This window comes from Capra hircus, chromosome 1 (genome assembly GCF_001704415.2).
Source record: "Capra hircus breed San Clemente chromosome 1, ASM170441v1, whole genome shotgun sequence".
NCBI lineage: Eukaryota > Metazoa > Chordata > Mammalia > Artiodactyla > Bovidae > Capra > Capra hircus.
This window is the reverse complement of record NC_030808.1, coordinates 150,582,416-150,594,787: the sequence shown is the minus strand read 5'-3', so window position 1 is coordinate 150,594,787 and position 12,372 is coordinate 150,582,416. Positions and strand designations below refer to the sequence as shown.

General features: G+C 43.3%; 1 protein-coding gene across 7 annotated transcripts in view; it reads left to right on the top strand.

The window, feature by feature from the left end:
* Positions 1–12,372, top strand: part of ERG (ERG, ETS transcription factor) — a 322,032-nt gene that overhangs the window by 287,251 nt on the left and 22,409 nt on the right. For 6 of the 7 annotated variants that reach the window (XM_018052858.1, XM_018052850.1, XM_018052857.1 and 3 more), the window contains 2 exons: positions 10,843–11,046; positions 11,861–11,941. In XM_018052858.1, coding sequence (XP_017908347.1) covers positions 10,843–11,046; positions 11,861–11,941 — 285 coding nt within the window. The remainder of the gene's footprint in view (positions 1–10,842; positions 11,047–11,860; positions 11,942–12,372) is intronic. The other variant, XM_018052860.1, reaches the window with a different exon arrangement.

Sequence of the window (12,372 nt, the reverse complement as noted above, 5' to 3'; positions counted from 1 at the left end):
CACTATGAACAAAGCTAGTGGCGGTGATGGAATTCCAGTTGAGCTGTTTCAAATCCTGAAAGATGATGCTGTGAAAGTGCTGCACTCAATATGCCAGCAAATTTGGAAAACTCAGCAGTGGCCACAGGACTGTAAAAGGTCAGTTTTCATTCCAATCCTTAAGAAAGGCAATGCCAAAGAATGGTCAAACTACCGCACAATTGCACTCATCTCACACGCTAGTAAAGTAATGCTCAAAATTCTCCAAGCCAGGCTTCAGCAATACCTGAACCGTGAACTCCCTGATGTTCAAGCTGGTTTTAGAAGAGGACCCAGAGATCAAATTGCCAACATTCTCTGGATCATGGAAAAAGGAAGAGAGTTCCAGAAAAACATCTATTTCTGCTTTATTGACTATGCCAAAGCCTTTGACTGTGTGGAACACAATAAACTGTGGAAAATTCTGAAAGAGATGGGAATACCAGACCACCTAACCTGCTTCTTGAGAAATCTGTATGCAGGTCAGGAAGCAACAGTTAGAACTGGACATGGAACAACAGACTGGTTCCAAATAGGGAAAGGAGTACGTCAAGGCTGTATATTGTCACCCTGCTTATTTAACTTCTATGCAGAGTACATCATGAGGAACGCTGGACTGGAAGAAATACAAGCTGGAATCAAGATTGCCGGGAGAAATATCAATAACCTCACATATGCAGATGACACCACCCTTATGGCAGAAAGTGAAGAGGATCTAAAAAGCCTCTTGATGAAAGTGAAAGAGGAGAGTGAAAAAGTTGGCTTAAAGCTCAACATTCAGAAAACGAAGATCATGGCAATCCGGTCCCATCACTGCATGAGAAATAGATGGGGAAACAGTGGAAACAGTGTCAGACTTTATTTTCTTGGGCTCCAAAATCACTGCAGATGGTGACTGCAGCCATGAAATTAAAAGATGCTTGATGACCAACCTAGATAGCATATTCAAAAGCAGAGACATTACTTTGCTGACTAAGGTCTGTCTAGTCAAGGCTATGGTTTTTCCTGTGGTCATGAATGGATGTGAGAGTTGGACTGTGAAGAAGGCTGAGCACTGAAGAATTGATGCTTTTGAACAGTGGTGTTGGAGAAGACTCTTGAGAGTCCCTTGGACTGCAAGGAGATCCAACCAGTCCATTCTGAAGGAGATCAACCCTGGGATTTCTTTGGAAGGAATGATGCTAAAGCTGAAGCTCCAGTACTTTGACCACCTCATGAGAAGAGTTGATTCATTGGAAAAGACTCTGATGCTGGGAGGGCTTGGGAGCAGGAGAAAAGGGGACGAGCAAGAATGAGATGGCTGGATGGCATCATGGACTCGATGGATGTGAGTCTGAGTGAACTCCGGGAGATGGTGATGGACAGGGAAGCCTGGCGTGCTGCGATTCATGGGGTCGCAAAGAGTCAGGCACGACTGAATGACAGAACTGAATTGAACTGAACATCCTTTTTCCTGCCACAGACTCTAATAATGTTGAATAAAAATATTGACTGACATTATTATATAAGCATAGCGATGACTGACTAGTGTTAAAGGTTCCTAAATATCTAATGTTCTCTGGGCAAAGGACATTTGGGGATTAAATTTTTATTTTGTATAAAGATTAAGTGAAGAAATTGGAGTAGAACGTTAAACACCCAACCAGTAGAGAAACAAACAAACAAAAAGGAGCAAAGAAAAATAGATGAACTCACTGAGATATTTGAAAAGAGAAACAAAGAACAGATACGGCAATCACAGAAAGAGTGAAGTGTTAGAAATCAGATACACCAGTCACAATAAACGTACGTAGACCGAACTTGTCATTAAAGACAGAGAATGATAAAATGGATTTTTAAAAAGTACTCCAGAGTTAGTTATGTACTATTTACAGAAACATCCGACACAGACAAGGAATGCCGGTAGAGATGGGAAAAGATACGCTAGCCAAATCACAGCCAAAATAAAGCTGACAAGATGGAAACAGAAAGCATTACTGGAGAAAACTGATAGTTAGCACATGATAAAAAATATTTACATTTATGAAGAATGTATGATAATAAAGCTGAATGTACCTAATAACATAGCCTCAAAATACATAATTTACACAGAGAAATAGACCAGTTCACTTTAGTGAGAGATTTTAATTGGCCTTTCTCAGCTTTTGATAGATCAATGACATGGAAATTATGTGTGAATTACTAATTTTGATCTAGTGGTTATTTATAGAAACCTGTACTCAACAATTAGAAGCCTTCTTTTTAAGCACTCAGAGGGCACTTGCAGAAACTGACCGTGCCATAGGAGTAACAACCATTATTCAAAAAATTAATATCATATAGACCTCATTCACTGACAAAAGTACAACAAAACTAGAAATCAGTAATTATTAAAACAGTGACTGAACCGCATTCATCGTTTGGAAATGAAAAGATTCAGAAGTAACCTTGACTGTAGGCTCTTTACTTAAGCTCAAATTTCAATTTCTTGAAGCTCAAATTTGAGCCAGTTCTCTTTTTCAGGCTTCTTTATAAATGTAAAATTTGTTCTGATGAGGCGGCAAAATACTAAATCTTATTTTTGCAGGCTTCTGAGTGTCTAGAACAGCAGACTGGCAGCCTCGCCAGGGTCTGGTTTTATAAACAAAGACCTCATAGGCTTGTGATATGACTTAGAAGTGCAATTTATTTTTGTTGGTATTTTTTCATGACCATGAGTGATTTTTCTTTCTGGAAGCCAGTATTTTACATTGATACTGTTCAAGAAAAATGACACTCAGGACTTATCACCAATTTGGTTCATTCTCGGGTGGGGCAAATGTCTCAGAAACAGGATGCTTGCCTATAAGAGGTATTTTGTTTCAAGAAGGTACGATATGTCTTCAGCAATGCAGTATCCTTTTGCTTAATTTAAATATCTACTTAATATTTTCCTGGCAGCAGTAGAATTCTACTAAGTCAGAATCCAGTTTCAGGGAAATGTAAAAAAAATTTCAACCCTAATCCTACCCACTGCTTGTCATCCCCTCACCTCTCACCACTCCCGCCTAAACAGTGCAAATCTGCTTTGCTTTTATTTATTGTTTTAATCTCCGTTTACTGAAATAACATTTGTAAAACTTTTGGATATTAACTGTGTCATCTAAAATACAAATAAGAGGCTGCAGAGAGAGAGATGACTTTCTTTTTTAACCCTGTACCATGGGGATTTACCATTTTGATGTCCACACGTTGTGGAGACTAGACATAGATGTTTTCAAAACAATTGAACTGGAGGGCTGAAAACAAAACAACTTATCTCTAGCGGCTTGTGATTCCTCTGCCAGAAGCACCTCCGAAAGCTTCTTAAAATGAAGTGATAAATCAGACTTTTGTGTTGAAAGGAAGAGGCTTCCCCTGTGATAATAGACCGTTTATTTCAATTTAGCAGAGTTTGCAATGCAGATCCAGTGTGTGGATGCGTTATTGCTCTGTAATGTGTTATTGTTGGCAAAGTGCTTCCACATACATTATCTCATTGACTTTTCTCTTCCCCTAACATTTCACTTAACTACCCACAGAAAAAAAGAAAATTCTAGAGAGTTTGACTTTTGCATCTAAGGAATGGTTGAATCAGAACCCAAATATGAGTGTTCTGGCTCCTGATACAACCTTTTATTTGATCACCAGATTTGCTATGCTGGATGTGAACTAAGACATTCATTGATTCTTCAGATACTTTCAATGACTCTGAAATTCCTAAATCATAAAGTCCAACCTTCTTAGCAAGATCTTCAAGGTTCTCTTTGAAAGAAAGAGAAAGTGAAGTCTCTCAGCCATGTCCAACTCTTTGCAACCCCATGGACTGTAGCCCACCAAGCTCCTCTGCCCCTGGGATTTTCTAGGCAAGAGTACTGGAGTGGGTTGCCATTCCCTTCTCCATCTGTCATCGTACTGCGGTCAAAATCCTTTTTGTTCATGCAGGCTCAAGCCAAACCCTTCTGGTGAAACTCCACCCACCCCTCCTTTTTTTTTGTCCCCTGATTGGGATGAATTGCTGCTTCTCTGTACTTCCACATCCTCCTTGGATAACAGATTTCATTCCATTTCGTGGGTCATCTTCATGGCTACCTCCCTCGGTAGATTGTCAGCATCTTTGTCTTGGCCACCTCTGAATCCCTGCAGTACTTGTGTATATCATAAATGCTTAGTTAAATTCAGCTTAGTCTAAGGGCTAAGACTGTCGGTCTTAAGACTAAAGTCCTATTGGTCTGTGGAATGTACACATTGTTTCATAAATGTCTACCAACGGGTGAATAGTAGTAAAGAAGAGTAAAGAAGATATGGTACCTATATGCAATGGCAAACTACTCAGCCATGAACAGGACAAAATAATGCCATTTGTAGCAACAGGAATTCAACTGGAGAATTATTATACTAAGTGAAGTAAGAAGGATAAACGTCATATCGTATCACTTATATATGGAATCTGAGCTATGACACAAGTGAGCCGATCTAGGAAACAGAATCAGGGACATAGAGAACAGACTGGCAGTGCCATGGGGAGGAGGACAGGTTAGGGATGGACCGGGGGTTTGGGATTAGCAGATGCAAACTGGTATATACAGAGTGGGTAAGCAACAAGCTCCTACTCTAAGCGCAGGGAACTATAGTCAATATCCTGTGATAAACCGTAATGGAAAAGAATATTTGTATGTGTAACTGAATCACTGTGCTGTACAGCAGAAATTAACACGACCTTGTAAGTCAGCCACACTCCAATTAAGAAAATAATGCCATTAAAAAAAAAAAAGAAAAGAAACCCCAGGCTCAGTCATGAGGTTAGGAGACAGGTTCTGAGCTGCACCACTCCCTGGGGGGGCAGAGGGTGTGCGATCCACCCCTGAACAGAGGCAGAGATGACCCTGGGTAGGGGCTCATCCTGTGACCCCTCCCCTTTCTCCTTCATATGCATAGTGGGGGATCAGGGAAAGAGGGAAGACCTGTTGAATCTTGTGGGACCTTGTGAGCTCCCTTCTGTGATGGCAGGGTTGGGCGGAAATAAGAAAACTTGGCTGATCCATCATGGGCCATGGAGGAGAGCCGGAAGCCTCTCTCCTGGGTGCTCTATGGAGCTGAAGGGTGAGCTGAGACCCCACACACTGACTTGAACCCTAAAAAAATACCCTTTTACAAAAGCAGCATTTATGCCTGGCCCAGGGAGCTTGGGGAAGCCTAGGGTGGGCCCTGCTACTGGGCCAGGGACAGCGCCTCCTGTCTTGTCCTCACGTTCCTGCCCCGGGAGTCACTGTCAGCTCCTAAACCTGAAGAGTGTGGAGGACAGATACCCAAAGGAGGCGGTGAGTGTAGGCGAGGGTGCAGGAAAGGTGAGTCTTCAGCCTGCTGGTGGTGTGTGGGCATAGCCGGGGTGTGGGTTCAGGACATGACCGCTGGGTGTGTGGGGATGGACGGTCTGGGTGGAGGAGAAAGCTGGGAATGATGCTTAGGAAAACCATAGGGCCCGGGAGCCTGGGGCCATGTGCTTCAGACTGAAGAGTTCAGACTTGACCCTTGCAAACCGCTCCCTGCAGAACACCCGTAGAGGTGGTCTAGAATAATGGTGCCCCAGAGACAGACTGGAAAGGAGCGTCCCCATTCACTCTGTCAAGCGGCCATATTTTCATATTCTGTTTTTACTATTCTTTGCTTCTAAATGTATAGGGCAGAGGTGTGGCGATCAAATTCCAAAAGGGTACAGGAGTAACCCGACTTCGTGTAGTTCTGTTCTTTTGCGATGAAACAACTCCCATGCATGAACTGGATAAAAAAAGTAGTATTAAAATTTTATGAAAATGTCATAAAAACATTTTAGCAAATGTAAATGTGTAGTCCTTTGTAGGACCTTGTTTTGATTTTGAAACACAGAGAATATATATACATATATATACATATTTTATAAATAACTGTTTAACCAAAGTATCACATGTTCATTGTAGAAAAAAGATAAAGTTGAGTGAAAAGAAAAAAAAATTTAAATCTCCGTTGCCTTTTGCTGAGACACAATAATCGCCATACCAATGCCAATCTCTTGAAAATTCTTTCCAAGGATATATTTGTATTTCTTTGAAGAATATAATTATACGACCATAATGTTTTCAAAAATTATAATCTAATTTAAACATTTTTTATATCAGTAACTACATTCAGCAGTGTAATTTTTCATCTCTAAATATCACAAGAATGTTCCTAAATGTACAGCAAATTAACTAGTTCTTTTTTTTTTGTGGGACATTTAGGGTGTTTCCAATGTTTGGCTATTATAAACAACACTACAAAGAACATCCTTGAAAATAAATCATTGCGCACTTCCTCTATGATTTCCTAAGGGTAAATTTCTAGAAGTGGAATTTTTAGTTCAGAGAATACACACAGTTTTTAAAAGGCATCTGAAAAGTACTGCCTAATTGATGATTGGGAAGGTTGTAGGGATTTATGCTCATGCCAGCAGGACAAGAGAAGGGCCATTTGACCAATCTGGAGCAAGAATTTAGCGGTAATAGTGCAGATCAAAGAGAAATTGGCCTCCGGGGTCTTGCATGAGATTCTCTTAAAGGAAAATTGAAAGAGCCATTGCAACCTTGAGCTTAGCAAGGGAAACCAATTAACAGTCACACCAAGGGATTCTGGAGAGAAATTGGCCTTCTTCTGGCTGTCTTCCTAAGGTGTCACTTGGCCATGGTAATGTGAAGCCAGCAACTTTCAGGAAGATATTTATGTATCATTTTCAGAATATGTTTCCACCATTAAGAGAAGAAAATGCCTTCCCAGAATGAACTGATTTCTAGGAAGTAGTTACACCAAAGCATAGTCCTTCCACGGGTTCTATACCCAGTGGTGGAATTTACAGGAAATGACTTGGGGACCCAGTGGAAAGGAGGACCTTCTTTCTAAGAGGGCTGTTTCACTGTCCTCTGCATAAAACTAAGGAAAGAGGACTTGAATTCAGGGCATCCTGAGACCAGTATATGATTTGTTCCTATATGATGAGGAATCATGACATGCCATGAGAAAAAGGGAGGGGAAAAAAAAAAAAAAACTTTCTATGGAAACAGTCTGAAGTTTTGAACGTTTTGTCCGTGAAAGCAGAATTCTGACCTCATGGCAGAGAGCCATCTGAACTTCAATGACTTGGATGGAGGTAACATTCAGTTTTCACAGGCTAACAAAATGTTTCCATGTGGTTGGATTACAAAGGCGTAGGCGTACCTTTCTGTCAACGCTGCCATTTGAGCTTTTGTAGGTATTTTATGCTTTGTAGCAGAACCAGATATCTTAGTTAGGCATAGGTCCTGTGACCATGAATTCTGCATGGAGGTACTCACCTAGGCCAGCACTTCTGCAGGCTTCGTGTGGACACGGGTCAGCTGAGAATCCTATGAAAATACAGACTCAGATTCAGCAGGCCTGCATGGCACCTGGGGGTTCTGCATTTCTAATTAGGGGTCCCAGGGAATGCAGAGGCTTCCAGGTCCTGTGATCACACTCTTAAGGAGTGAAATCCGGGAGTAGATGGTCTGAACCACATTAGAATTACCTGGACAGCTTTTAACAACTGATACCCAGGTTGCCCTCCTGCAGATTTCTTTCAGCATCTCTGTGAGTGAGAGCAGGCATCTGTAGTATTTTGGGTTTGTTTTTTTTTTTTTTTTCCAGTCTCCTCCAAGCTATGGACCAATGCAGATTCCTTCACATGTGGGTGGGGAGGGGGATGCAGGGGTCTTCACTGATAAGTAAATTGGGTATATTCATGGGGAGGGGGTATGCAAGAGCTGCTTAAATGATGAACTGTATCTCCATGGATGGACTTGAACACACCCTGAAAATACAGTGCTGAGGGCCAAAAGCAAATTAGATGTCGTTTATATTAAGTTGAAAGGCACACAGCAATATGTATAGTGGATATAGCAAGAGTATTCAGATATGTACAGGGGCGATGCATGTAACATTTCAGGATAGTGGTTTCTCCTGGGGTGTCCAGGAGGGCAATGGGCCGAGGATGAATTCTACTGGAGTCAAAATGATTCCTTTCTACTGAGAAAGATGTGAGACCATAGGGGAGAAACCAAAGAAGGGAGGGAGGGGGAGGCAGAAGGAGAGTGAGAACGAAAAGGAAAGAAGGAGGGAAGGCGGAAGGGAGAAAGGAGAATTCTGGTGGCACGTGACTGGCTGGCTGTTTCTCGCCATTACTCTGTTGTTTCTGGAATACAGAGTGTATTCCAATAGCACACCGGATGCCCATGCTTCAGTTCAGTTCAGTCGCTCAGTCGTGTCCGATTCTTTGCAACCCCATGAATCGCAGCGCGCCAGGCCTCCCTGTCCATCACCATCTCCCGGAGTTCATTCAAACTCACATCCATCAAGTCAGTGACGCCATCCAGCCATCTCATCCTCTGTCGTCCCCTTCCCACCCCCAATCCCTCCCAGCATCAGAGTCTTTTCCAATGAGTCAACTCTTCTTATGAGGTGGCCAAAGTACTGGAAGCTTTAGCATCATTCCCTTCAAAGAAATCCCAGGGCTGATCTCCTTCAGAATGGACTGGTTGGATCTCCTTGCAGTCCAAGGGACTCTCAAGAGTCTTCTCCAACACCACACTTCAAAAGCATCAATTCTTCGGTGCTCAGCTTTCTTCGTCCACCTCTCACATCCGTACACGACCACTGGAAAAACCATAGCCTTGACTAGACGGGCCTTTGTTGGCAAAGTAATGTCTCTGCTTTTGAATATACTATCTAGGTTGGTCATAACTTTTCTTCCAAGGAGTAAGCGTCTTTTAATTTCATGGATGTAAAACCATCTGCAGTGATTTTGGAGCCCCCCAAAATAAAGTCTGACACTGTTTCCACTGTTTCCCCATCTATTTCCCATGAAGCAAATGGGATTCCAGAACTATTAAGCTAGAAAGTGATAAAAGGGTGGTCTCTTCCCACAGCAAATGTGTCCACTCATGATGATCTGAGCCTCGTGGCATGCCTACCCTCTCCCAGCCTGTCCAGAGACCCCCAGACCTAGGTTTTCATTCCACATGGGAAACAGACACAGAGGAGAGAAGCAGTCTCTGGGGGTCATGGCATTGAGAGACGCAGGGATTAGAAGAACTCTGGCCTTTTGTTCTTGGTCCCGATGTCTCCTGGTGCTCAGGGACCCCAGGGAGGGGTCGCATCTCCCAGTGAGGCATACTGGGTGCCCTCCACCCAGGCTGTTTGCGTGGGGTGCTTTCAACTTATGTTTCCGTTGAGGGGGTCACCTGCCCCTTCTCCCCAGGGCCCTGCCTTCCTAGTCCTACGGGGGTCGCCTTCCGTACATGGCGACCGAGCGTGACAACACTGCCTGCATCCTGTGGGTGTTTGTGCCTCGGTTGTGGAATGTGAACACCCCCAGCCAGCTTGCCTCCTGCAGGTGTGAGTGAGTTGCCAGACCAGCTTCTCTGCAGGAAAAGCGTGTGACTGATGCCTTTCGCCTAGAAACACTTGCTTGCTGGGAGGTGCTAGGGCTCAGGTTGACCTACATATCATTTCCAATTCTGTGGTCAACATTTTCCAGCATTTCATACAAATATTGTATGTTTTTTTTGTTAATATGTAATTAACATCTTTCTGATATATGTTGTTCTTTTTTTCATATAAAGACACCAGTATTGTTTTAAGGAAAGTTTTCATTGATTCTTATTCATTTTTTCTCATTGTTTTTTAAAATTTATTTTTTCTAAATTTTATTTATTTTATGGCTGTGCCATGCAGCATGTGGGATCAGGTATCAAACCCAGGCTCCCTGCTTTAGAAGCGGAGAGTCTTAACCACTGGACTGCCAGGGAGTCCCTCCCATTTTTTTTTTAAATTGAAGTGTGGTTGATTTTCAGTGTTAGGTTAGTTTCAGTGTAGAGCAGAGTGATTCAGATATTCTTTATTCAGATGAATAGGTGAAGAAAAAGAAATGAATAAGAAGAAAACCTTATCCCTCCAGGAAACTTTAGGTTAATTGAGCAACAAAGAAGCAAGTGGTATGACGAATCCTACACTTCCAGGATAATTCCCTTTAAACTTTTTCAATACCTGGTCTTAGCATTGACATCAGTGTTGTTTTTGATTGACCAGCATCAGTTCCATCCTTTTGGAGCAACTCCTTGATGTTTCCTGGAGCCCCCTCTCTCTGTGGTCAGTCCACGTGGCTCAGTCTGACTTAATCTTAGGCTTCCTGGGTGGAAGTGTAATTCAGACCTGATGAATCAGCACAGCCCACCTCCTTGACCATAGTGATTGGTTCAGGAATGGCCATGTGATTCAAGTTGGTCCAGTGATTCTCAACCCTAAAGAGTTTTAGTGAACTGTGGAGAAGAGGCTCAGAAGCTCTTTACGGAAGTTGTTTAGCTCTTTAGGATGGAAAACTCAAACCAGCAGGGCCCAGCGTATCAAAGGAACCAGTCAGAGAATGAAGCCAGTACAGAGGAAAGAGAAGCAAATGATGGAGAGACTTGAGTCTCGTGACAGTGTTTGTGCTCCTGGACCAAACCGTGCCTGAAGCTAGTATATCCCCTGGACTTTTCAGTTATGTGAATCAATGAATACCCTTATTTGCTTAAACAAAAACAACAAAAAAAACCTTACTTTAAAAATAGTCTCTGAGCATAAGTCAGTTGTTCTTCAGACATTCTCCTTGGACTGGTCCCTGAGCCTGGCTTGAAAATTCTGGAAGAGTGGCAGGTGATGCTCTGGAAAGCTGAGGCTAGTGGGAGATCCCACCTGGGATATGGCTTTGCCCCAGGAGTTTGTCTTCAGGCGTTGATTAAATATTCTTCCGTCCCCTTTCAGATCCCACGCTATGGAGTACAGACCATGTCCGGCAGTGGCTGGAGTGGGCAGTCAAAGAATACGGGCTTCCGGACGTTGACATCTTATTATTCCAGAATATCGACGGGAAGGAGCTGTGCAAGATGACCAAAGATGACTTTCAGAGGCTCACCCCGAGCTACAACGCTGACATCCTCCTGTCGCACCTCCACTACCTCAGAGAGAGTAAGGCGGTCCCCAGTCCCCACGAAGAGCACTGTCTGAGGTCCTTCTTAACCTCAGATGCAGAGGATTCAGCCCCAACCCGATTCCCATTAGGATCTGAGAGAATGCTCAGCAGGTGATGACTTAGCCAGATGCGGAGTGAAAGTGGCTCGTTTATAAGAAGCAGCAAAGTCACCGCTAGTGTTCAGTTGCTCCTCCAGGGTTCCCCTGGCCGAGAGGATCACATATCAGAGGGAAGCAGAGCTTTACCCGGTCACACGTTATTTCATCTCCGTGAGGTCCAAACAGGAGAAACTTTACCGTAGGGCTCCTACTTGATGGGAAGTATGGCGTTTATCTTCCCGAGAGCCAAACCAAACTCCCTTGCATACTGGAACACAAAATGAGGAGCGTTTTTGCTTGGTATCTTGAGATGTGGCTCAGCCTGCCAGAATGGGAATGGCATCTTGGCAATGAGAGGCATGAATCTACAGAGTCTGATGCATGCTTTAATATTTCAAAGGTCAAGCACAGTCAGAAGGAGCTAGTCGAGACAGTGCAACAGTGGGTGGTGTGAATTCTTTGGTGTAAATGCTTTGCCTGGCATCCCTGGATTCCATATAGGCCCCCATCTAGGTTTTAACATGCTAACTGGTAGCAGAGCCATGGAGAGATTTCCAAGCAGCCCATGATATTTAGGGTGGGGAGTGTTGGGGGCGGGGGGACGGGCAGATATTTTCTTTCTTCTTCTTCATTTTTTTTTTAAAATTTTTCAAGGAAGGTAATTCTCTCTCTTTTTTTCATTTGGATGTTGCCTTTTTGTTTTGTTTTGTAGCACCTCTTCCACATTTGACTTCAGATGATGTTGATAAAGCCTTACAAAACTCTCCACGGTTAATGCATGCTAGAAACACAGGTAATGCTGGCCCCGCCCCTTGCCCCCAGGACAAGCGTAGGCTTTTGTTTACAGGTCACATGCTTTCCAGGCGGAACAGGAACAGCCAGTGCATCAGGAAGGCAGATGGCAGAGGTGGATGGTGGAGGGGGCCTTGGTAGATCAGGGCTCTGTGTTGGAGCTACCGCAGCCTCTTTGGTCTCTGAGTACTCCCCTGCTTTCCTTGCCAGTCAGAGGATTTCTTTCAGCCAGGATATGTGCAGGATTAGCTTCTAGCCATAGCCTCAGCTCACTTTGCTGGGTTACTGTCTGCGGCTGAGTGCTCCAATGTGCCCTGTGCTGACTGTAGAAACTAAAAGCATGTCCTGTATAAAGGGGCCCTTCGCATCCTCCTTGTTCTCCTTTGAAAATTAAAGGCTGAGAACTCAACACTTTAATTTTTTTTTTTTTTT